Genomic DNA, 25,141 nt, shown 5'->3' with positions numbered 1-25,141 from the left:
TTATATTCCCTTTCCTTCCAAATGTAATGGTGAATTAGGTTTTAGTGGTTTTATTATCTTAATTTAACCCTCCCTAATTTTCACCACTTTTTAAATACAAAGCTACATATTGCTCATGATAACCATCTCGTAAATGAAGATCATTAATGCCCCCCACATAATTAAAAAATCGACTACAATATCAGGATTTACCAAAGGGAAAATTAAAACTACAACCTCTAAAATAAGAAGATAAAACACCTCTAGAGAACCACTTGTCAAAAGCTCCCATTGAACCCTACAACCAAGATATGTATGAGATCATGAAATCTCCTCACTAAATATTGTCTATGCCCCCACATAATCAAAGAGGCTAACTATAACATCAAGAATTCCCAATGTGCGATGTGAAACGATGATCTGCAAACTAAGAAGATACACCAAAAATAATAATTACTATTTAATGTAACACCTCTAATAATTTATTTGTATTACAACATATAGTGCCAAAGTCCAAAGGATGTAAGGAACTTCCATGACACCACGATCACCACCCAAATGTATCTGTATCAAAATCTAACCAAGTCCCACACATCTTCACCATATAGTCAATAGGTTTAGGTCCTACAACCCAACCACATCACATGCCTCGTAATGTTGACAAAATCAATGTACATGGTGACCAAAGCAAACCAACCAATTATAATCTACATCCACACTAAAACATATATGACTATAAATGGATCATATTTGTGTTACCAATGCAATCTTTATGTATAAACAACTTACAAAGCTACATGACTCATAAATATCACAATATAATATACAAAATCAACTATACATTGGTAACCATGTTAAACAAGGATAAACAAAGATAAACTTGTAAGTTTTTTATGATTGAAACATTAAATCATTGTTAAATTCAATTTTGCACAAACTCATAAAGTAACATAATCAAAGGAACCAACAATAGCTAAAACACAAATCTAAGTAAACAAACCACATATCAACATATTCAAATTTGATCGACTATGAAGCTCTTACAAAATATTGTTGTATAGAATTGGAGTCTCGCCCCAATTTTTACCCATGGTTACTCTTATAGTAGTTGGTCCTCCATGTAATCACATATTGACGCTTGAAAAAAAACTCTAAGCCAAATTTGTGCCCACATTGGTGATGATGTCAACATTCCCTTTCTCAAATCTAAAAAGTCCTCAATTGTACCCGATGATATAAACACACTATCAAGATGACATAAATATGTACCCTAGGAAAATCCTCACGAATGAACAATGATTACAATGCACTTGTAGAGTCTCCATGCAAGCCTTCTACAACATCATGTTCCATAATTGCACTCCATGCGAAGAAGCAAGTGAGAATTATGGAACCACACATCCCAATCCATGTTCCTCTCCTCACACATGTAACCTACAAGAGATTCTTAATCAAACTTGGCCAAGAAGCAGAAGGTAATGATAGCCAATCTCAACAAGTACTCATTTGTTTACTTTTATAGTAATAAACTTGCACGAAATTGCCAGGCGATATTACATAAATCATTGGGAGAAATTCAATGAGAGTATTCGTGTTTTGGTAATTTTTTTAGCCAAAAGAGGTTTCTGCATGTTATTTCCTTTCTTTCTCTATTTAAGTGGTTTTTATCTCTTTGAGTGATGTTTGTTACTTAGTTCTAATTCTTTTTGTAGAAACCAATCATTTTATTATTCTCAAAATTTAACTCTTTTAATTTTGTAAATTAACAACTAAGTGAGAGTAGTATCCTTCCTAGTTTATAGATCAACATACATGGTCACAAGTACAAATATAGGCATTTGCATTTTGCTTGACATTGTCTACAAACTTGTCACATATTGTTGAATTAATCAAGGGGCTTGACCAAAGTGTAAAGTAAGAAGTTAGTCAACTTCCCCATCCTTGAATAACAATTTGCAACAATGCTTTTAAACATCACAAATTTTAGATAACGAGATAAACTAAAATACAAAGAATCAAGGTGTATAATTCAAGACAACGTAATAGATGTAAGGCTATAAAAAAGGTTCAAGGTTGAAGATTTCTTGTTAGGACAAAAAGTGTGGTTCTAAATCTTGACATAACACATGTCAATTTCAAGTCTTTTAGAGTCTAAAAAACACATTTTTGTAGGTAGAAGTATGAGTTGGATCACAAAGAATGTGCTATAATAGATGATCCACTTATAATACACATAGCTAAGTGCACCTATTATTCTTTGTCAACTTCATTTCATTTTTTAGTATTGTATTTATACTCAAACTCTTTTATCTTAATTAGTTGCTCCATTGATTACTTATTTAATTGATCTTGTAACCCTTTGATTGTTTTATTTTTATTATCTTGATAATAAATTAAAAAATTGATAAGAAAATACGATTCAAAATATTGAAATATAAAAATATTACATAATTTTATCAAATTTTTAAAATACGATATTCAAATTCAAAATTTAAACCCCATTATGAATCCTCAACATATGACCTCCCTACTTTGATCAATACCTCTATTTTAAAAAAAATAAAAAATTATTCAACCCATAATAATTTCAAACAATAAAATTATTTTCATTATGACACTAACATTGATAAATAATATAGATAAATAAGGTAATATGTGTAAACAATTAAGATATATTTATTGAACCTCGCTTGCAACAATACAAGTTTTCTCTTCCAAAACATCCCTGCTAAAGTTAGCGGGGAGATTCATTTAACGGGCCAAAATGCAATTTGAAAGCGGTCGCAATTTGAAACCACTAACAAAGTGCTCACAGAGAGTAACACAAATGTCCCTCCCAAAATCATAACACAAAAGAAACAAGAACAGGCGGCAACCAGTTAGAAAACCAATACCTCCACGAACAAAAATAAACAGGCAGGGTTCTGGAATTAAGATAATGGAAGTTCCGCGCGATCAATTACAGCTTCTAATCGACAATGGCCTTTACGACTCTGCTGAGATGCTGGTTCTAATCATCACACTTTTCCCTTGTCATTTTGTCAAATGCATTGTTGAGCTATTAGATGGTTTTAGCCAGGGTTTATTCAGCCGGAACTCTTAAAATAAGAGTTCAAATGGCGTCTTGCTTTTACGTTTAATATTTATGCATTTTGTTGATAGGAGAATTACATTAGTTTCCACAGTCTAAATGGTCGCTTAATATGGAATTTTATGCATTTAATATTGAAGGGTTTAGTAAGCTTTGAATTCCTTGAATCTTTTAATACAGCGCAGTTATAGTATTTTGTGATTTGTGCTCTTAAGTAGAACGCAGGGCACGATCTAGTTACAATATCTTTCGCAAAACCTGGCAGTTATAATATTTAGCTACAATATTTTTTGATCTGTGATTAGTAATGGTTTCTGGAATATTGTTTTTTTATATCTTTTCTCTTATTTTTGAGAAACGACGAAGTAGTTTTCGTGTCACACCTAAAAGCCAGAGATAAATAGTTACCGAGATCTAATGGATATCAACAAGTCTGACGGGCTTATAATATCGGACAGAGAGGATTATCCAGTTTCACAGGAAAATCTCATGAGCCATTTACTAGACAATAATTGTCATGTAAAAATCACGCGGAGCATCATACTGAGACTACTTGTATAGCCCAGAGTTTTGATTAGCAAAATGGCTAATACTACGGCATACAAGATCAGCAGAAAAATAGCTAACATCAGTATCACCAGAAACTCTTAAAAAACACAGCTGTCATAAAGGGCAGTTCCTCTCCTAAAATGTGATAACAGAAACACAAAATAACAAAGTTAAACAGCCTTGAAATTAGTGGGCCCAGCTGTGTACCGAGCTCTACTGCTTGCTTCGTTATCTCAGTCAAACGATTCCCTCCAGCTTAAGCAACTGACCAAGCTAAATTCTCATAAACTTTGTCCTCTACAAACGGATTAGTTATGAGACGAAAACAAAGGTTGTAGACTCTCAATTGTCAAGTGTGAAGGGTCTGGCTATTGATGTCAGAAATGCATAAAAATCGGCTATACCATAATTGTGATATTCTGTTTGAAATCCTTCATGCCACATGTTTAAGGGGCATAGGATCCTAGAACAAGTCATTTCTTTGCTCCTCTAATCAGAAGAGAAGTTTCTGATCTTCTCCTGTGGCTGAATAAGCAATTCCTTATGCTCCTTTAGGTCTTTCCCCAAGCCACTATAAACCTGGAGAAAGGTGCTAACAGCAATGTTCTTTCTTGAAGATGCAGCAGAATAGGTTCCAGGATGTGATTTATGCAATTTAAACATAAAGGAGGTAATGTGTTCCTTGAGTACAGCCAATTTTTTGGCCACTGGATTGATTTTTTCTTTAAGAGCTTCTCAATCTCAACCAATTTTCCCTCAATGAACTAGTGATATAGGCTTGGTTGAATTGAATTATGGCTATGGGAATGCCTAGTGCATGTGTCTTGACCAAAGTTCCCAGACTCAGACTCGGCTCGGACTCGGCAAGGCCAACTTGACTCGTGACTCAGCTGTGACTCGGCAATGACTCGGCAAAATTAAAAAACCCTTGAAATTTAGAGATTTTTAACGATTTAAAACTTGTTTCATGCACCCATTATTGAATAAAGCTTAAAGACACTATATCATCATCAAATAGAAGCTAATTTGATCACATACATAAACATACATCCATCACATGTGTAGAAATGTAAATTGTAGCTGAAGGAAATAGAAAACATAGATATATAGAGTTATAAATGTTGTCAAATGTTAATAAAATCTATGACATCAAATGTTACCAAACATATATGTAACTGTAAACAAAAACAAGTCTATGGCTGAGGCTCTAGCTCATCCTCAGCCTTAGTCTCTGAGTAGTTTGTGTGCCTCCTACAAAGGCGTCTAAGGTAGGTCTTGGATGACTGAGTAGCCATAGTCTCCGCCTGTGAGGTGCCACAATGATCAACATCAGTTGTTCCTGTGCTGGATCGTGCTCTATCCTCCTCCTCTGCCATAGCCACAGCCTCGGCCTCTCTGTCTGCCATGTCTGACATGCCGCGGTGCAAGTCCTGGAGCTCGGACTCGGCGAGTTTTACCATAACTCGCTTGACTCGCCCGAGTCAGGCGAGTTATGAGCAAAACTCGCCGAGTCCGAGTCACGAGTTGTCAAAACTCGCCGAGCTTGGCTTGACTCGCCAACTCGACATACTCGCCTGACTTGCGGCGAGTTTTGATACTCTGGTCTTAACAATTGAGAGGGAAAGGACCAGAAACCAGGAGAATCTAGAGGGCAGTAGAACTTTGGGAATCCTTCTCCAGGTCTTAGACTTCAACATTCTAAAGCACTTTGCTACCTGACATTTAAACAGAATCACATCACTTAGCTATCCACTTGTGAGTTGTTTATCAGGATTAGAGTGGTATTTTTTTTTTGGCTGTTACAGTTTGCTTTGTAGGATTTTTGACAGAAGTTTTGATGGATTTAGCTTTCTCCTTTTGGAGTTCATCAAGGATTGAGAAGAGTTTTTGCTTGCCATGAGAGATCAGAAGGAAGCAAGACCTAAATAACAGAGGAACATCCTAAGAAAACAACAAACACCAAATGGTCAAAGGAGAAAACAGAATACTGAAATCCATGGTGACCAAGTTAAATGTAATCAAGGCTGGAGAATATCCCAACCAGTGACAAGCCCGGCCTAAAATCCTGTGATTACACTGACAACAGAAGAAAAACATTCCTTTGTCAGTAGCCAAGCAATGGAAAGAATCTTACTTTACTTCGAGAAAAAGCAAGGGCCTCCACTTACTGTAAACAAGGGAGTGAAGAAAACTTAAAAAGCACAAGCCTTTCTAACAACCCCCTACCATTCTTATCACATGCATGAACTTTCAAGTCCTCATCTTCAGGTAAGACAGGAAGTGTCAGTGTTAGAGAAGGGATACATGACACACATAGATATAGAATTTAATGCCCCCTCGTTTCTCATCTGGTTCCCTTAAGGAAGGACAATAGAAAGGAGAATAATTAATATTATTAAAAAAACTGAAATTTAGTGAAGTTTAGTTTAAATGAAAAATCGAAAGGTATGTAGATGAAGAAGTATGCCTATTGGTGGAGAAGGATATGTAAAGAAGACCAAGCAAAAGAGAAAGACATCAATCTGTGAAGAAATATTGTGTATTTGTCCTTGTGAACTATTCAGCACTGAGGACAAAACCCCTCAAAGATCCGAAATTTCTGGATGAAAACCCGTAATTTCTCTTGCTAAGCTAGTGGACAAAAACGCCTAACCGTAGATAGAAATTTAGAAAACATTTCAAGACATTTATAGAAGTGAGGAAGCTGCAAATTGGAAGAAAGATTACAGCAGAATATAAGTTTAATAATTCAAATTTTTTTTATCTGAAGTTTATAATTATCAAAATTATAAGTTTAAAGTTAAATTAATATTGTTAATTAACTATGCAAGTATTATTGTTAGTATGGAATATTTATTTAAGGTCAAAATAAGGCATTTTTAGAACAGGACATTACAATTGGTATCACAGTAGCAATCTTGCCAGCATGCGGGTCTAAATTTAGTTTATGTAGTGGAGCCAAGGAGATTAGAGGGCCTTGAGAGAGAAAAGGAAAAAGTAGAGGCAGCATTACAAGAGGTTAACAACCAAATTTAAGTAGAGGAGAGAATAAGATGGCTGATCGAGAGGAAGCATGATAGGATGAGTGGAAGGGTTATAACTTATATGCAAAGACAGGAACAAACGACACAATTGCTCCTTCAAACACTTAAAAATATGGATAATACAATCAGTTCCCTTAGGCTTTGCACAAACTAATGGAGGGGAAGGTAGTGATTCAAATCATTCAGAACATAACAATAGAACTCCACATGGATCACCACCTAGAATCACACAACCCACATTCTTACCTAGAGATGAGCAGTCATGAGGAGAGGGAGAGCCAAACATGGTAGTGAATGACTTTGATGAGTGCATAGATGCACACCCAAGATTTGATCCAGATTAAAAAGACAAATTCCTTTTATATATTTTCATAATGCAAGATCAAGGAATGTTTCAAGTGGAGAAAAAAACAAACTCAATAGAGAGTTGCAACAAAGGTTAAGTAAGCTGGATCTCTGCACTTTTGATGGTTCAGGGAAAGGTCACTGCATGAGAATGGGTCCAAAAACTAGATACCTGATTGGATCAGCACAAAAGTTTCCAGGAAGATGAAGATCATACCAGGACAGCCTTCAAATATTACAATACTTTCTTTTCTTCTTGTAGGGTTGGATTCCAAGAAGCTGACGAGATATTCTGAGTTGAAAAAGAATACTAAGGGCATGTTGTTGTAAGATAGTGATTCTTTCTGAGGGAAATGCAGTTCATGGGGTAGAGACCTCTGATTTTCAGATAGTGCAGGCTGATTTAGGACTGCAACCAAGGTGAGGGAATTTGTATTTGTTCTAGACAGCCTTTGATAGTATTGGCGAAAGAGTCATAAAAAATGGTGAGGACAAGGCTGCCCTCAAGGCTGAAAACAATACGACCTGTGCTTTGTACTTCAGCCTTAGAATCATTACCAAAAGAGCTTCTCATAGTTGATCAAAGGAAACAACTTTATCAACTTGTGGCATATAGGAGAATCATGTAAGAGTGGATTGGTCAAGTCTACAACTATGGCATGCAAACAATTGATTTGTGAAAATTGCACAAAATCAGAAATGATAAATTAGACATTAAACATTCTATGCTCAATGATGTGTGCACCTGTGAGTAACTCATGGAGCCTTTTAATCAGATGCATTCCATAGCCACTATGAAGTTGTTGGATATGGGGGTTGTAGGTGACGCAAAGTAAGATCATGCCTTTGAATGGTTAGAAACATACAAGTTCACAATTCAGCTCCTTAAAGACACACTGGAAACTGTCAGAGAGCAAAAGAGAAAATTGTATGATGTTGAGCAAGAATTTTTTTTTTTTATCTCTTCCTTTCCATTTGCTTTTCATGATGATAATATGTGTGAGATCAAGCATTTGGAGGTGAGGACAGAGTTTTATGGGCTTGTGAAGGAAAGGCTTGGAAGACCCTAGACTTTGAATGAAGAAAACATGGACAGATTAGTGGGCACTTTTTAGACACACTAGCAAGGCAGAAAACGAGTGATTTTAGATTGGTAGATTGCCAATTGCAAGTGTGTATTGCTTGGAGGTCCAAGTGATGTGCAAGATTGCACAGGTCAAGGGTTTGATCTCCAAATCTCAAAATATCCAGAAGGCCTGGACTAAATTTATTAGCTACTACAAGTTTGTCAGGCCCCCTTTCCTGAACTAAAAATTAACAATTTATTTAAGTGTGTCCATCATTTTTGGCCGCTTGAATATTATTTAGGTTATATGCAAAGTTTAAAAAGTGGTTTTTACATTTTATTCAAATTGTAATTCAAAAAGGGGTGTTTGGATGTAATTAAAAAGTATTTTTACTTACTTGAAAAGTAAATTAGATTAAAAAGAAAATCTTGTAAATGCTTATAAATAAATTTTCTATGCATTTAAATTTTAGCCAATAGTAATATTTTTTTTCTGATCGGTAAAAGGCGAAAGCCATAATTTTATTAATTTTTGAAACCTAATACAACCCGGCTCACTAGGGGCACCGATAGGAAAGAGCCGGGTGGAGAAAACCTTCAGTCTTGCCCCATAAAAGAATATGCAATCAATTGTTTCTTTACAATTCCGGTGAATATACATTCCTCAAGCCAAGCAATATTTGGCTAATTAGTTACAATACAAATCATATGTCTGTGTACAAGGTAATGCCATAAATTTGAGCTTATGAGGCAGTAGGATGCATGGCCCTTATCCGGTTATCCTAATAAGGCATTTTGCTGTTCTTTGCTTTATCCTTCCCATGGAAACTCAACTCTCGAATCTTGAGTTCTTAGTATCAATAGTTTGTGATAGATGTGATTCCCTGCACTTCAGAGACAAAAAACAAAACATCTTCCAAACTTCTAGACCAGCTGTTAGGCATCAAATAAAACCATGCGAACAACCTATGGTTAGTAAATAATCTGACATCAAAGAGTATTCCAAAATCAAAAAGCTGAGAGGTGCTCTGACAAGCTATCCAGAACCATCCAGTCATATGTAGCCCTGTAAGATCCTGTAATGCTGAAAACTTCATAGCTCAACAAAAGGGGTTAGTCGAAATAGATATCATTATTCATCATATCAATCATCCGAAATGAAATTTAAACCATCTTGAAAATAACAAGCCATATTTTAGCCATCTATAAAGTGAAATTTTAAGCCAACCTTGATATGTTAACACTTCTACTCAGGACAGATAGGCCAATTATGACATACTGAGACAGCCATAACAAGATGCCCATCCTTTTGAAGCATAAAATCTCATTAGAGATAAGCAATAACTTACTGAATCAGAGAAAAACTACCAGCAAATAAATCTAGAATGCCATAGAAACGATAATCATTGGCCCTTTACTGGTGCATAATGAAGATAGATCCTAAGAGATGCTATGAGTCAATCAAAGATTGGAATCTGCATCTTAAAATGCTCAATAACGAAAGAACTAAATAACCCCACCCAAAGGCCGAATTATATGACGACCCTTTAATTCTCCAGCATCATCAGTAACAACATATCATAAACAACGCATCAAAATTGTAATGAATAAAAGTAATAGAAGTATCTGAGAAGGAAATCCATTTTGACGCTGAATTCTGAGACAATATCGATTCGAGAAAGAGAATACATTTTAAATAAGCATAGGGAAAAGGGTGTATGTATACACACACACACATATATATCTGCATATATATATAAATAATAGAAATCAAAATGTATATATGACAGTATTTATACATATATAAAAACTCTACAAATATATCAGTGCCTAAAATGTAACCATCAAAATAATAACATAATATTTACCAGATAGATAGATAACCATGTCTGTACTTAGAGCTAAGTTTGCAGTATGAGAAGTCCTATTATCAAAAAGACGTATAGATACTGTATAAGAAGTCTCTAAACAACCCACAAGTCCAAAATAAGCAAGGAGTCCATACCCAAATCGCCATTAATGACAGAAACTAGGAGCATTACCAGCCTTTAACAAAATGTATATTCCTACGAAAGCAACAGATAACTATGATTTGCAAAGGAAACCTTAATTAGTATCTAAATCATGGAACTCGGGAGACGACATGCTGCCACGTGCGGCTTCGCTCACCTTCCTTTTTTGCTTCGCCCTGACATTCCTCCTAGCTTCCTGAAGGTGAGAGGCTCTGATAATAACAGGGGTAAAACCTGAAAGTTGCTTAGCCCTGCCTCAGGAAATTCTTGTGGGGGCTCAAATCCTTCAGCTCTCATGTATTCTACCCACCTTTTGGTGCCCTCCACAGGCTTCAAATGTAGCCACTTCGGAAGGAAATCATTATTGCGTTCCATGATTTATTGCCTCTCTATGAATTGCTTCCTATCTTTAATTACCAACACAGGGCGACGAACAATGCCATCTTTTCGAAGTTTGGCCTTCTGGAAAGAGAATTCTCAAATGTTCATCCACATTGGCTACCGCAATATGTAGGCCCCTGAGGAATTCTGCTCTGAAGATTGCTTTGTAGAGGTCAATTACTTCTTCCTTCGACAACTTTAACACCAGAAGGATTGCCGCAAATGTCGCTGGAATGTGAGGGTTTACCCTGAATCTATGTTCATAATTGATCACATCTTCCCCCATAAATTCATGAATTGCCCTAACCGATAAATCATCTAAGTCAATTAACACCCTTCGCTACCATTCTAGCTTGACCTTACCCCTGAACGCCATCATCCTACACTCTGCCTTAGGAAACAACACAATGTGCGACTCCATTGATGTTAGCTGCTATAGTTCAAAGAAATTTCGCAAGAAACAAAGGCAAACCATCTCGATTAATAAGCAAAGACGGTGTGGCTAATTAATGGCGATAAAATCTCACGTTAAGTGAGAAGTCCCTCGAGGAGTATGGGTGATGATGGGGATCCACTTGATTTGGTTGTCTCACCAAGAAATCATGAGCTGCCAGCTACAATGTTAATACTAATATTGAGGGTACTCATTATCAGGACCTCTACTTGTAGAAGTGGGTTTCATATACTTAATAATTAAATAAGGGGCCATTGCCTATTAAAGTAACCAACCCCTAGGAGTACAAGTCTCGACCACATCGGAGCCATTGCTATTATTTATGATTTAGAGTCTTCTCTTTTAAAGCCTTTGAAAGGGACAATAGCCTGCCCTATGTTGCTGTTAAAGTGTTTATTAAGTATAAATACATTCCATGAAGCTATAAATAATGATCGCCTAGTCTACTTCCTTTTCCTAAGTATTTACCTTAGAGGAGAGCTTTATTGAGCGTATCAATTTCTGCCATATTCTTAATTTCAGTCTTAATAGATTTACCTTAAGCTAGCAAATTTCGGTCCATCCCGCGTATATAAGTGTATATGTGTAATTATATACCTTTTGTAAGAACTGAGCCATAGATAATTAAAACCATCCTATAATCCTCTTAGGCTCAGCTGAGTTGTTAATAGTAAGGATGAACATTTATATACTAAGGTTGAGTCATCCCTAGGTGATACGAACAACAATCCTTTAAACCCCTTTTTGAATATTTGTCTGTATTATTGTCAGTTATCCTAGATTTACTGATTTTTTACAACTGCTCTGTTCTCCCAGATCTTGATCCTTCCCAGGATATAAGAATTCCAACAAGCAACCTCCTTACATAATGATGTTCCCATCGGCCCCCATATTTGCTAGTTCATCTGCATGGGAGTTGCCCTCTCTATATATGTGGTTGAAAATTGTCTTCTTGAATGATTGGACTAAATGAAGGGCTTTTGTTAGAATTGCATTAAGCCTCCAGTTTGGCATAGATCCTTTTCTTAAACCATTAATCACAATTGCATAATCACCTTCAATGGCAAGTTTCTCCACCTTCCTGTCTTTACATATGAGAAGCCCTTCCACAAGGGCCATCATCTCAGCCATGTTGTTAGTTTCAAAACCAATTGGTTTTGCAAACCTTGCCACCTCAAGTCCATTTGAATTATGAAGACAACCTCCTATGCCTGCCTGACTTGGGTTACCACGTGATGCACCATCGAAGTTGGGCTTGAACCATCCATTCTTAGGAGGCTGCCACCTACATTCTTCTCTTTCGTTTATTTTCCTCAGCTCTAGACCCTACGTAGGGAGGAATCTTAAGCTCAATCCATCTGCCCCTCATCTTCTCATCCCATTCAGTCATTTTGGCCATCTTTTTTTGTTGATTCATAATGCTACTGTTTACAATTTCGATGATGGCAACCTCTATTTTATTTGTTAGCTCTTCCCAGGTCATTTGCTTGTCCTTAAATACCCGTCTATTCCGTTCTTTCCATAGCTCCCAAATAACAATAGAGGGTGCCACCATCCATAGGCTACCATACAAACAACACTTCTTCATGACAGGCCAGGCTTGGAACATTCTCAAGACGGAGTTGGGCAAAGATGAGCTCCATCCCAACTTGTTGCAAAGCCACATCCAACATTGGTGAGAGAACCTACAACTTAGTAATATATGATCAACCTCCTCCTCTTCTTCTTCACATAGCGGGCATCTACTTGGTCCTTTATAATCCATTTTTCTGAACCTGTCAGCTGTCAAGACCCTGTCTTGTAAAGCCAGCCATGAAAACATGCTAGCCTTAGGTGAACAATTCTTGTCCCAACAGAGTTCCAGTGGTATATTAGACTTGGGCCTTAACTGTCTTCTAACAAGGTAGTTATACCCATCCTTAGTATTGTAGTCTCCAGATTTTGAGCCATCCCAAACCAGACTATCAACCCCAGAGTGAAAGGTTATATTCCTATTTTTGATGATCCTTGTGATCTCATCTCTTTCCCAGTCTGGGATGTTAATGTTAGATAAGGATTCCCATTTCCATCCTTTATTGATTTCCCCATCCTCAATTTCAATGTAATCCCTAACATTTTTGCCCCATCTAGTTTCTAAGAGGGTTTTAGAGGTCTTGAAGTTGGAAAGTCTTTCTGTAGCTGCAAGACCACCCCAAGAGTCGGACTAGAACAAGGCTTGTTCTCCATTGCCCAGGTTCCAGGTTAATTTTTCAGCAATAATGCTTCTGCATTCTAACATAAAGTTCTATATACGCGAACCTCTTGGGGGGGATGCAGTCTTGAAAATACTAGTAGGATCATTGTTATTCAGGTTTTTGTAGCTTAGGATTTTAAACCATTTCAAGTTAGGGTTTTTGTACATTCTCCAAATTAAGTTAGCCCCTAAAGCCTTGCTCTGTTCCTTAATACTTTTGATTCCAACACCCCCTTTCTCCTTGGGCCTACAAACCTTATCCCAAGCTAATAATGAGATTTTCTTTTTTTCCCCCGTACCTTGCCAGAAGAAGGTTCTCAGGTGTTTGTTCAATTCTTCCTTCTTTGCCATAGGGAGATTCATACAAGACAATTGATAGATTGACATAGTTGACAGTATTGATTTTAACATAGCTGCTCTTCTTGCAGAGGATAGCCATTTACCTTTCCAGGTTTTTGTTCTCTTCTTTATACGAGACACCATATGATCCCATAATTTTGTGGTTCTACATCCTTTATCAAGGGGCAGCCCCAAGTATTTAAATGGCAGATTGCCCCTTTTAAAGTTTAGAGTGTTGCATATTACATTTTCCTTGTTCAAACCCTTATTGAAGAAAAAAAATTCTGATTTTTCTTTGCTGATTTCCTGTCCTGAGGCCTTAGTGTAGGAATCAAAAATATTTTAAAATGCTTGTGCTTCTTGCCTATATCCATGGCCAAATAGCATGGTGTCATCAACAAATTGTTGATGCGTGGTAGAAGCTAACTCACTAGTTATTTTGATACCCTTAACAATATTCCTTTCTCTAGCAATAGTAATTGTTCTACCCAAAGATTCCGCCATAATAATGAATAAGAAGGGAGATATGGGATCTCCCTGTCTCAAACCTCGAGAAATGCTGAAAAAACCCTCTGCGGTACCATTTACAAGGATTGACATTTTTGGAGTGGAAATACATTCAAATATTAGGTTGATCCATTGTCTAGCAAAGCTAAAGGCTTCTAAACATTTTCACAAAAAACGCCACTCTACCTTATCATAGGCTTTCTTTATGTCTAGTTTAATTAGCATACTCGGCTCACCATTTTGTTGAATAGAGTGAATCGCTTCTTGGGCTATGATAACCCCCTCATATATAGATCTTCCAGGGACGAAGCCCGTTTGCTCTTCACTAATTAAGGAAGGGAGCAACTTCTGAATTCGATTTGCAATGGTCTTGGTGAGTAGTTTGTAGATGGTGTTACATAGCGCGATTGGCCTGAAATCATCAAAACTTTTTGCTCTATCTCTCTTAGGAATAAGAGCTACAAAGGTATTGTTAATTTCCTTAAGCAGGCTTCTTGAGTTCCTCACCCCTTCCAGGGCCTCTGTGATCTCATCACCTATGAAGTGCCAACATTTCTGGAAGGAGGAGGCTGGGAACCCATTTGGACCTGGAGCCTTGTTTGGGTTCATTTGCATTAGTGCAACTTCTACCTCAGCTTTAAAAAATCTGGCCAACAAGTTCTTATTTTTATCTTCCGTTATAATCTTCAGGATACTTGCTAGAATTGCGTTTTGATTACCTAAATTAGAGCCCTCCCAGTTATTTAAGATATTCTCATAATACCTAACAGCCTCAGTTGCTATCTAAATAGGGTCCTCTAAACTAACACCACAACCATTTTTGATTTTTGTTATTCAATTTATAGTTCTTCTTTGCTTATAGCTATTATGGAAGAATTTAGTGTTCTTATCCCCAACATTAAGCCAGGTTTCTCTAGATTTCTGGCGCCAAAAAATTTCTTCCTTAGCTAAGATATCTTCGTATTCAACTAATAGCCTATTTTCCTTTAGATATAGTGACTCATCCATACCCTTTTCAATTACCACATTATTAACCCTTTCCAGATCTTCTTCTAATTTTATCTTTGACTCAAAGATGTTGCCGAAGTGATTTTTATTCCATGAAAGTAGTTTGTTTTTTACTATTTTTAATTTGCTAACTACCTTAAATAACTTCGATCCTGAAATATTTGCCTCCTTCCACCATTGCTCTATTAACTCTAATATTTTATCATCTTTTAACCACATTTGTTCAAACTTGAAAGGGCACCTTATGGGGCTTGTATCTTCTTTGATGGTTAGCTGGACAGGATAATGATCCGATCCAGATGCATGGATAATGTCCGCAGGAAGGGTATAAGGGAATTCCATTAGACTTCCTTTAAGAAAAAATCTATCTAATTTCTTGCTATGTTGCTAAAACCTTTTCTTCTATAATTCCATGTGAATGAATCTTTAGCCGTTTTAATTTCCATAAAATTATTTTTATTGATCCGGTCCTTAAAATTAATGGCCGATTGAGTTAATTTTCGGCTCCCTCCCCATTTCTCTGTATGATTAGTTATGGCATTAAAGTCCCCTCCTAATATACAGATCTGGTTTGGGAATGCTAGCAGATATTGATCTATTTCACACCAAACCTTTCTTTTGTCCCTATTCTGTGTTGGTCCATAAACATTAATCAAGAGGAACTGCAAGTTATTCTTAATGCTCTTCACCCAACCACTCATCCAATTTTCTTGACATTTATCTTTAGTGAAGGAGACAAATCTAGGGTCCGAAATCACTACAAGACCCCTAGAGGCTCCCATTGCTGGGGAGCCTTCCAATTCCATGACTCCTAGTCTTTTCCTAAATGTATCAATGTCCCCTGCGCTAAGTTTAGTTTCTTGTATTATTAAGATATCAGATTTAGTTGTTGTGATGCAACGTTTTATGATACACTGCTTGTTAGGGGCATGCCCCTAGCATTCTAGGTTAAGAGCTTCATGGCTCATTGGGAAGGACCTTCCCCTTCCCTGCATGAAACATAGAAGTCAGTTTAGTCTGGCCTTTTGCTGGCCCATCTATAATTCTCAGTTCAGACAAGGATTTTCTCCCTTTCTTCTTCTGTTGCTTTGCACAGTTAGGGGTTGCTTTCCTTGATTCAATTTGTGCAATTCCAAGGATTTCAGTAGCTTCTCGGTTTCCTTATTGTTTAGTTCTACCATTATTTCTGCTTCATCTATCTTGTCTTGGTCATCCTCCCCTAGTTCCATAATTTTTCCAATTAGTAACTGTTTCTGCAAATCCACTTCATCCTCATCAGCTATGTCCTCCACAAACCTATCCATAAGTTTGCTGACTACCTCATTGCATATACGATTCATTGCCACATTAATGTTGTTCTCATCTTTCTCGCCTTCCTCAGGCACGGATTCCTTAACTAACCTATCTATTGAAATCCTTTCTCTATCCTTATACCCTTCTTCTGAAGGCATTTGGATATTGAGTGCTAAGGGTATCTTTTCAACAGTAGTGTCCTCATTTGCTACATTTGCCACGTGCTCATGAGCCTGCAACTTTCCTTGGTCGTTTCGTTTTGTAGTTCTTGCTACATCTTTTATTGGTAGTGGGATGTTGTTTTCCAAAGCAAGGGGTGGTTCCACAACCTCTTCCCTGACCTCCGTTGCTCGAGAGACCTCATTATTAATTGTTGCATTGCCTTCTACAGGGGTCTCTAGTACAGGGGGTTTGTTTAGGAGACTTTTACTCACAATCTCCCCTTCTTCTATCTCAGATGGTCTGCGAGGAGGGATGCTAGCTACTTCTTGCTCAGATTGATGAACGTTTAAGTTGAGGCTCCCCTTAGACATATTAGAACTGTTGCTGACACTATTTTCCTTAACGAGCGATGTGGTTAGGTTCTTATTTTTATTGACAGAGGGGTTGCTTAGTCTAAATGCAATGTTGTTAGATACAGGGCCATAATAAAATTCAGGGTTAATGCGGTATCTGACATTTGCTGTAACAAACTCTATGGTTTTTAAATGAGTTAAATTAATATCTATGTTAACTAGCATTTTTAGATCAGAAGTGCAAGTCTAATCCTTTTCTAGGCCTACAAAACCCACTAGCTCATCCCAATTTTAAATAGTATTTGAGAATGCATAAGCTCAACAGGTAAATTTCTTAATCTTATCCATTTTGACATCTTTTTGAACTTATGTAAACAAGGGTTAAAATTTGGTTGCCAATCAAAGAATATAAAGTTGTAGCTCTGAAAAAAGACATAGTCCCCAGCTAGCAATTCATGTTTTAAGGCTTCCTTTTTACTTTACAATTAATAAAAAGAAAATCGTTAGGGAGAATAGTAATACTTACTTGGCCTGCGTATGATTGATTCAACCAGCATGCAATTGATTCAACAGGTTGTCCATTCCCGCTCCATTTGGCAAAAAGACCAAATTTCTTGTAATGATCCCTCAAGCCCTTGGCGTATTTTTCTTCTCTGATTACCAGATTGGAGTGGTTACTGTCGTCCAAAGGCCTAGGGTTTTCTACTTTTGCTCTGTTCTGCCAAACACGTGCATCAAACATAGACTTCCTGTTGAATTGCCTTGTTTGGTGGTTAAACATATAACCGGGCTCTTGATTCCTGAAATTTTTGTGGTAAAGGATTTGTGTTTCCCTGAATTTGATCCGATCGGCTAACCTGGCGCTTAGACATATGATTTCTACCGAAGTTCGTTTGACCTAACCCTCTCCACATTTTATCCCCAAGTCGAGAATATGGCAAAGGTGTGTTTGAAGAAGAAGCATCTCTGGGGTTTCGCTGCTCGCCTAGGGGAATCAAATTGGCTCCAGAGGCACATCTAGGGTTAATTGAGGAGATGGGAGCAACCCACACTCAGTTGCCCAGATTTCTTCTTACCTCCCTACCATCACGATTATTACCAGTTTGACCGACCCTAGCTTGAGCAAGCATTGCCCTTCGTGCTTTCTTGCTCCTAACAACCTGCCATCCATGGGTGTTTTGTTCTTTATATCCAAATCCAGGGTTTAGATTCTGAGGCCACCGTTCCCTCCCAAATACGTCCAACGCAGAACAGCCATGACTTTTCTCCTGAAATTTTATCCTCAGGGCAGAGGGAGGATGACGGCCCAAAATCTCAAATCTATTTGTAGAAAATCCAATGCTAGATTGAGGACCTCTCGGCTGAGCTCGACAGGGGGCATTGTTCTGATTACCTGCTTTTTTTCGGTAGTTGCGAGCCATTTTTTTTTAAAGGGATATACTGAATCTTAGCCAATAGTAATTTTATGCTTGCTTACTGCTACAATAATCTTTCAAGCTTCTTTGTGTCATATTGTGTGTGTTTATTTGGCTAATTGAATAACAATTAGCGATTATTTCTGGCTCTGTATTGCAGTGTTTATTATTGTAATTTGTGGATGTTGTAGCTTTGTATGCAATTTCCATTATTTGAGTTAGAATATCTTGTCTTATTTTTAATTCAATTATTGCATTCACAAGCTTTTTGGTATCTGCTTTTTAGTCTGAAAGCATGCATGCTTAATTGTCATAGATTGCGTCATTTGTGTTGGCCATAAGATTATAAATTTTCTTGTCACTATGTAGAAGAACTGTTGCAGTCTTGTGCTAATACCTGAGAACCAAAGGTAAGTAGTTTTTTTAGTTTGTTTGCATCATATGCTGAAAACATTTTGTATATAATAAAAAGCTAAAAATTGTTTTTGTAACTTCTAGGGTTTATTTTAGTTTTTAGTTACAAGGAAGCTTCCTTTTTGAATTTGAAGAAAGGTTTATCCATACACGCTGATCTGTTTGTTTTGTCCTGACAGGGACAGTTAAAACACTAACATCTTGCTCTAGAAGTAAACCCCTTTTCTACACTTTAAAGGACGCTTAAATCAAACACACATACACCCTACATATCACTGACACTCAAATATTACTACCATGTAATTGTGAGGAGCATTGTGGGGGCAAGTGCTGCTAAATCACATTTTCATGGACAAATACTCAGGATCCTTTTGCCATGCAATCCCAAATTCATTTTATTCAATTAAAAATTGCTTTGACTTCTTGTCGTGAAAACCATCTGCCAACACAGCAGGTGGAGGGATTGGATAGTTGCACAGTCTAGGATTGAATCTATGGACTTACTCCTGGCCTAGCGATCTGTGTCATCAATTAACTCACCCAACTTGTTGATGAGATTTTCAAGGTCTCTCAAGGAGTGTGAATCACTACTTCCAGCAGCTCTTACAGAACAGTGTACATGAAGACTGAACTTTATATGAGTCAATAGGAAAAGTTTAGAAAGTGTCAAAGCAAATATGTTGTTGTTTTGTTTACTGAGTGGCTGTGGATATATATGCTTTGGTGTGCTTGGAAAAAATAATAACTGTTGCATGTACATGCATTCAGTTCCTGGATCAGTGATGTTCATTATAAATATATATAATATCAGTCAGGAGTGGTGTATTGGTTGCCATGCACATTCTTCTTGTAATGTTTGTTGTGTGTTGGAAAGTGTCATTTGGTTTGTCTCTTATGTTTTGGATATTCCCGTTTCTTGAAGTATACTATGTTCATATCTCTGCACTTTTAAAAAACATTAGAGTTCAAATGGTACTTTTTGTAAAGTTTTGTTTTAGAGGCAGGTTAAAGACTACATTGTTAAAATGTGGAAGAAAAGAATGTGTTTTCTTTGAGTGTTCTCCATTTTTATGTCATAGTAGAAAGTGAACTTAGCATGGGATTTCTTCCAACTTCAAAATTAAAGGAACTCAACAATAGCAGGGAGCATTAACAAGTTTTGCATCTTAAAGAAGCTAGGAAACATGGAAGAATTGGTTTAGGCCCGTCTTCCACATATGGAAAAATGGATGTTAAAAATACTATCGTAGTGTATGCTCATTGCTAACAATTGAAGACAGAAAATGATGTATGTAAAAACATTTTTGATGATTATTGCAAAGGAATTAGATATCAGAAAATATACGGCTCACTTTTTTTCGAGTTTTAGGAGCCTGCATGAATTACCTTGGGGAATCAAATGCCAAGAGAGGAGTTTTAGAAATGTATAAGGTGCTTGCTTACTTCTTACAAGAATAAGAACACTTTTACAGAATTAACTATAGACAAGAAAAAGTGATATCTTTACATTGAACATCTTAAATGAGAAAATCTTGAAATTATTCCGTTATATTGTATTAACTCTTTATGATATTTTTAATGGGAGTCTTGTTGGTTGAAAATTTTGTACACTTGGGGAAATATACAAAATTGTGGTTTCAACTACAGCACACGAGTAAAAACTCTCCTAATTAAGGGAAGGCTCCCCCTATCTAACTACAACTTGGAAAATAAAATTGGATGGGACAGCAATCTTTCTTCTTTTTTAAAGAAAGACAATATCCTTTTTCTCTTCACAGAAAAGGATAGCGATTGAATAACAGCAGTAACCACTTTAAAGTGAAATAAGAGAAAGGAAATGAAGTTTCCTGAAAGCGCAAAGACTTCCGTCACTTCCTTCGGGACGGGACAGCAATATCAAGCTCAAAGACTTGACTATTGGAAGTCCTATCTACCCTTTTTTATACTAAATTTTACAATGAATAAACGACAACAGCTCAAAGACTGGAATAATTTATTCTTTTAACATAAAGACAAGAACTAATGCAAGCTCAAAGACTTGCTGCTATTTTTTATCAAACAGTAACTTTTCTTCAAGAATAGACGCAAGCTCAAAGACTTGCTGCTCCTTCTAGAGATTTTCCTATTTTAATTAATCTTCTCTACTTGCAGCTCAAAGACTTCAAATCAGATTGGACTAAGCTCCTTTAGAAACGCTTGGCATAAAAGAAATAAAAGATTCAAACTCAAACATGTAGCTCAAAGACTCAAAACTTGAGTAGTCCTTCTTTATTATTTCTTCAAAAACTTTCAATCCACATACATAAGCTCAAAGACTTCTTGCTGTAAATTTGGCAGAGTTTTTGCTTGCTTTCCCAAAAGATATATTTACAATGGACTTCTCAAGTATTTATAGAAGAGGAGCCTTGAGAAAAAGGTGGGAGGATCCTAACTAACTTGAGAGATTCTCTCAACCACCAAGACTCATTCAATAACTAACTGAGACTTCATTAACTAACTAAGAGTTACTCCAACTAACTAAGACTTATTCCAACTACAGTCCTAATCGGACACAACTTGTAGTTGTCTTACATGTAATTACAAAAGTGCAAGTAATGTGTAACTTGCATTTTACAAAAAATATTTTTACATGTAACTTGTCAAAACGAAATTACAACTAAAGATTACGAAAGAGAGAAAATTCAACTAAGTGTTGAAAAACACTTAGGTTGCCTTTTGTGAAGACATGAATCCTTGAAATTTCCGGATGCTCGCTTGTAGTTCCTCGGGATCCGGTTCATGAGTGTTCTTAGCAACTACCATAGTCTTCACAATAGTGTCGTGACAGCGGAGGAGCGCGGAATTGTCTCTATCCAGGATGGACTGGATCTCATGCAAAAAGGCTTGATGTTTCATCAATGCTTGAATTGAAACTGCCGAGAATTGTTCACTCCTCCATTCACCATGAATCCTCATCTGTAAGTCCGCAAGAACTTCTTCTTCTGGAATTAGCTCTCCATCTTGACTTACTATATTGCAAGAGGCCCTTTCACAATGTGAGACAATACCTTGATAAACTTCATTCCGGAATCTCCTTGCATCACTGATCTCTTCGATGAGGGACTTAAGAACAAGGGTTTTGTTTTCCATGAGTTCCTCATATTCCAAGTACATGACCCTGGAAGAGATGATGGTGTGCTCCTGCAAAATACTCAGCTGTTGTTGGGGCATGGTACGCCAGATTGCCAGACTTTTCTCAACACTTTCCAGATTCTTTTTGAAAGTGTTAGAAGTCTGATCCAATTTCTCCTCAATGGTTTCCAGCTTAGACATTATTTGAAAAATGTCTTTTATTACTTGCACGCATTGATCATGAAGGTGATCAATCCAGGAATCCAGTGCTTGTACTTTTTGAGCAGCCCTTTCTACTCCACGAATCGATTCTTGGGAACCGGAAGAACCTATGGAGTTACTCCCTTCAGCAGCAGGTTTTGTGATTTTATTGATGGCTGCCATGAGCTGTCGGTTTTCTTCTTCTAGCTTGTCTTTCTTTGCAAGAAGATCGTCACACCTTTGCACTAGTGAAGCAACAGAAGACTGAGCATCATGTTTAATGACTTCATGTGTTTGCTTGCCCAATTCTACCCTTGTAACCTTATAATCAGCAGCTGACATTTCATCAAGTGGTTTATCTGCAATAGGTTCCACAATTTCAGCTACTTTCATCTTGTTGCTATCAACAGTTACCCTGGAAATAGTCTTCGCCTTCTTAGCAACTTTAGATCTGAACTGTTTGAGTTGCTGGTAGTTGAAGGCATCAGGTGAGATCTCTTGCTTCTTTCTTTTCGGGGTGAAAGAACTAAGCCATGGAGGCAAAGTCATCAACTCACTTCCTGTAACAGCTGTAGGCAAAGGAGAAGCAGTTTCTGTTTGAATCACTGTGGTCACTCTGGGAGGAATATCTGTTTGAATAGCGACTATGTTTTGCTCAGTTAACAACGGACATGAAGATTGCCTCATGAATTCTTCAAAACCAGAAGTGGAAGTATCAATTTCTGATAACTGAATGCAAGTGGGATTATCTTCAGGAACTTCCAACACACTTTCTCGTTGTTGCTCAGGAGAAGGCCCGTATGCTGAAATGGGAACTGCATTCTGGGGAGACTCATCAATGAGCAAATCAGGGGGAGAAAGAGGCGTCTCAATAGAAACTGGAGGAATGACCTCATGAGGCGTGTCTGAAACTGGAGACTTAGGCGCATCATCAGATTGCTGCCCCTCTTCTGGATTATCCAGATCGATCACCCGAACATGGAACCGTGATTTCTCCTTCCCACGAGTAGTTGTCTCCTCAGGAGGAAGCACTACTGCACGACTAACTCGTAACTTGATCCTTGTGCTTGAAGATGAAGCACCCTCCTTATTATCAATCTGAATCTCAGACTTTCGTCCAAGAGGCCCTGTAGAATCATCTTCTTTACCAACCTTGATTTTGATAAGTCTAACAGCATTGCTTTTCAACCATGCGTTAGTGTTGGCCAAGATAGGCTGAAATCTATCAAGAATGGAGACGCACTCTTTATGTGACCATTGGATCAAAGGAAGTGGAGCTTCCTCAACCCTCCGTGAAGTGTATTCAGGATCAAGTATACGCCCATCATCAATCATCTCTTGTGGGATATCTGCCAAGTTCAAGTCAACAATTTGCTCAACAGTGAGCCTGCAGTAATCCATCTTCAGGACTTCAGCTTCTGTGCAGAGATCTGCCCAGATGTCTTCAATGCGATGAACATGTACAAAGGATTTTTTGATCTTTTCCTTCATACCTCTATAATCAAAATCAGCTCTAGGTTTGAACCTCTTAAGCTTGATTTCCTGCAATTCAACCTCCATGGCCTTAGCCTTCACAGATGTGACAAGGGAGTATCGACCAATTTTCAACGGATTTGTGCTGGAGATCCCCATTCCAATCTTGTGTCTAGCAGACTGAAGAGTATGAACAGCCATAATCTGTCTACCCAACTCCATAAGAATTATCCTATCGGTCGGGTATCTTGGTAGCATGTATGGTTGTCCATCATAGCACCCAATCCTCATGTAGGTGAAGGTGGGAAATTGCAGGAATAAGCACCCATACTCAGATACCTTGACCCATGCCTCATCTGATACTCGCTTATTTCTGAGATCCATGTCAAACTGACACATAAAATATCCAAAGAATGCGTCTTGGACTCTTCTAAAATGTAGTCTGCTAGGTTTCAAAGGCAGCTGGTCATAATATTCCCAAACTGGTATGAGAGAGCGATCACCCTTGGTAGAAAGACCTGGAAAGTGTCTAAGTGATGCTGCTAAATATACCAAATAAGAATTCATAAAGAAGGTCATAGTGGTAGGAACCGCTGCAAGTTGTTCGCACAAAGCATCGCTGATGATTTCACCCCATGAAATGTGATGCGACTGCCGTATGAACATGATGAATTGATACATCCATGGCTCAAAGACATTAGAGTGCTCAAGGCCTAACATTCTGCTGAGAAGAGTGATGGTGTCTCCTATCTCCCACTTGAAATCACAACGGTACAACTTTGCCCATCTTGAGAAGGAAGGACGTGGCTCATGAATCCACCTATTGATGTGGCGCTTGCAATCTTTTTCTCTTTTCACATAATACTCTGCTGCACTTTCTTTGGTGATTTCCATGTAAACAGGTGCAGGAGGTATTTTGAAGACCTTCTCGATTGTATCCGCATCAAGACGAATTATGGCTTCACCATCATCATTTTTTATGACTCTTGACTCTTTGTCAAAATGATGGGCGCATGCAAGAACAAATTCAGGTTCTAGGGCAGCAACTGGGAAAGAAGACGCATGATGGATATGGCTGTCCAACAGCCGCTGCAAGTTGTTATCCTGTGGATCTTCTACCCTGTGAATGAATTCTGCCATATCAACATGCCCTATTTCTGTGTCCCTGATGCGATCCAATGGCGAGGAGACCTGGGAAGGTGTAACCTCATTCTGGTATTTATCATATTTGTATTTCATTTTCTTTGGAGTTGGCGATGCCGGCAAATCTGACATTGATTGCGAACCTGGAATGCTGTGATGAAGACTTAAAAGGGTTAAGGCCACATCATAAACAGCTGCAAATATCATTTTTCCTTTTTTCAAATGGGTAAAACTTCGATCTCTGAATTTCACGGTTTTGTGAGAAGAAGAGAGAAGACATGTAGAAATGGGAAAATCTTGACTTTGACCAATTTCGGATCTTGGGGGAATTTTCGCAAGTATACAAGTTGGAAAGTACATACATGCAATCGGGGTTTTAAAACCCGAATACAAGTATACTTGTAAATTCGAAAATGGAGAAACGGATGAAAAATGGGATTTTGACTTGCGGGAAATGATGGAAATGGAAAGTGCGGATATGGGGAACGTGAATGGATAGAAATGGGAATATCCGGGATAGTCATTTTCATGAAAATGGGAAGATCTTTTCAACATGTAATCCGGTTTT

The 25,141-nt window shown here is 37.6% G+C and overlaps 1 protein-coding gene across 3 annotated transcripts in view; it reads left to right on the top strand.

The window, feature by feature from the left end:
• Positions 1-2,694: 2,694 nt before the first annotated feature.
• The window catches only part of LOC131030980 (anaphase-promoting complex subunit 7), a 184,826-nt gene continuing 162,379 nt past the window's right edge, over positions 2,695-25,141 (top strand). The window contains exons 1-2 of one of the 3 annotated variants that reach the window (XM_057961966.2): positions 2,698-2,986; positions 18,601-18,641. Coding sequence is in view for 2 of the 3 variants with exons in the window: in XM_057961967.2 (XP_057817950.1) it covers positions 2,918-2,986 (69 nt within the window). In the remaining variant the exon portion in view is untranslated. Of the gene's footprint in view, positions 2,987-18,600; positions 18,642-25,141 lie in introns of all 3 variants that reach the window. The other 2 variants (XM_057961967.2, XM_057961965.2) reach the window with 2 other exon arrangements.

The sequence above is a fragment of the Cryptomeria japonica genome, chromosome 9, assembly GCF_030272615.1.
Source record: "Cryptomeria japonica chromosome 9, Sugi_1.0, whole genome shotgun sequence".
In the NCBI taxonomy this organism is placed as follows: Eukaryota; Viridiplantae; Streptophyta; class Pinopsida; order Cupressales; family Cupressaceae; genus Cryptomeria; species Cryptomeria japonica.
The sequence above is the reverse complement of the archived record's forward strand: the minus strand, read 5'-3'. Positions and strand labels throughout refer to the sequence as shown.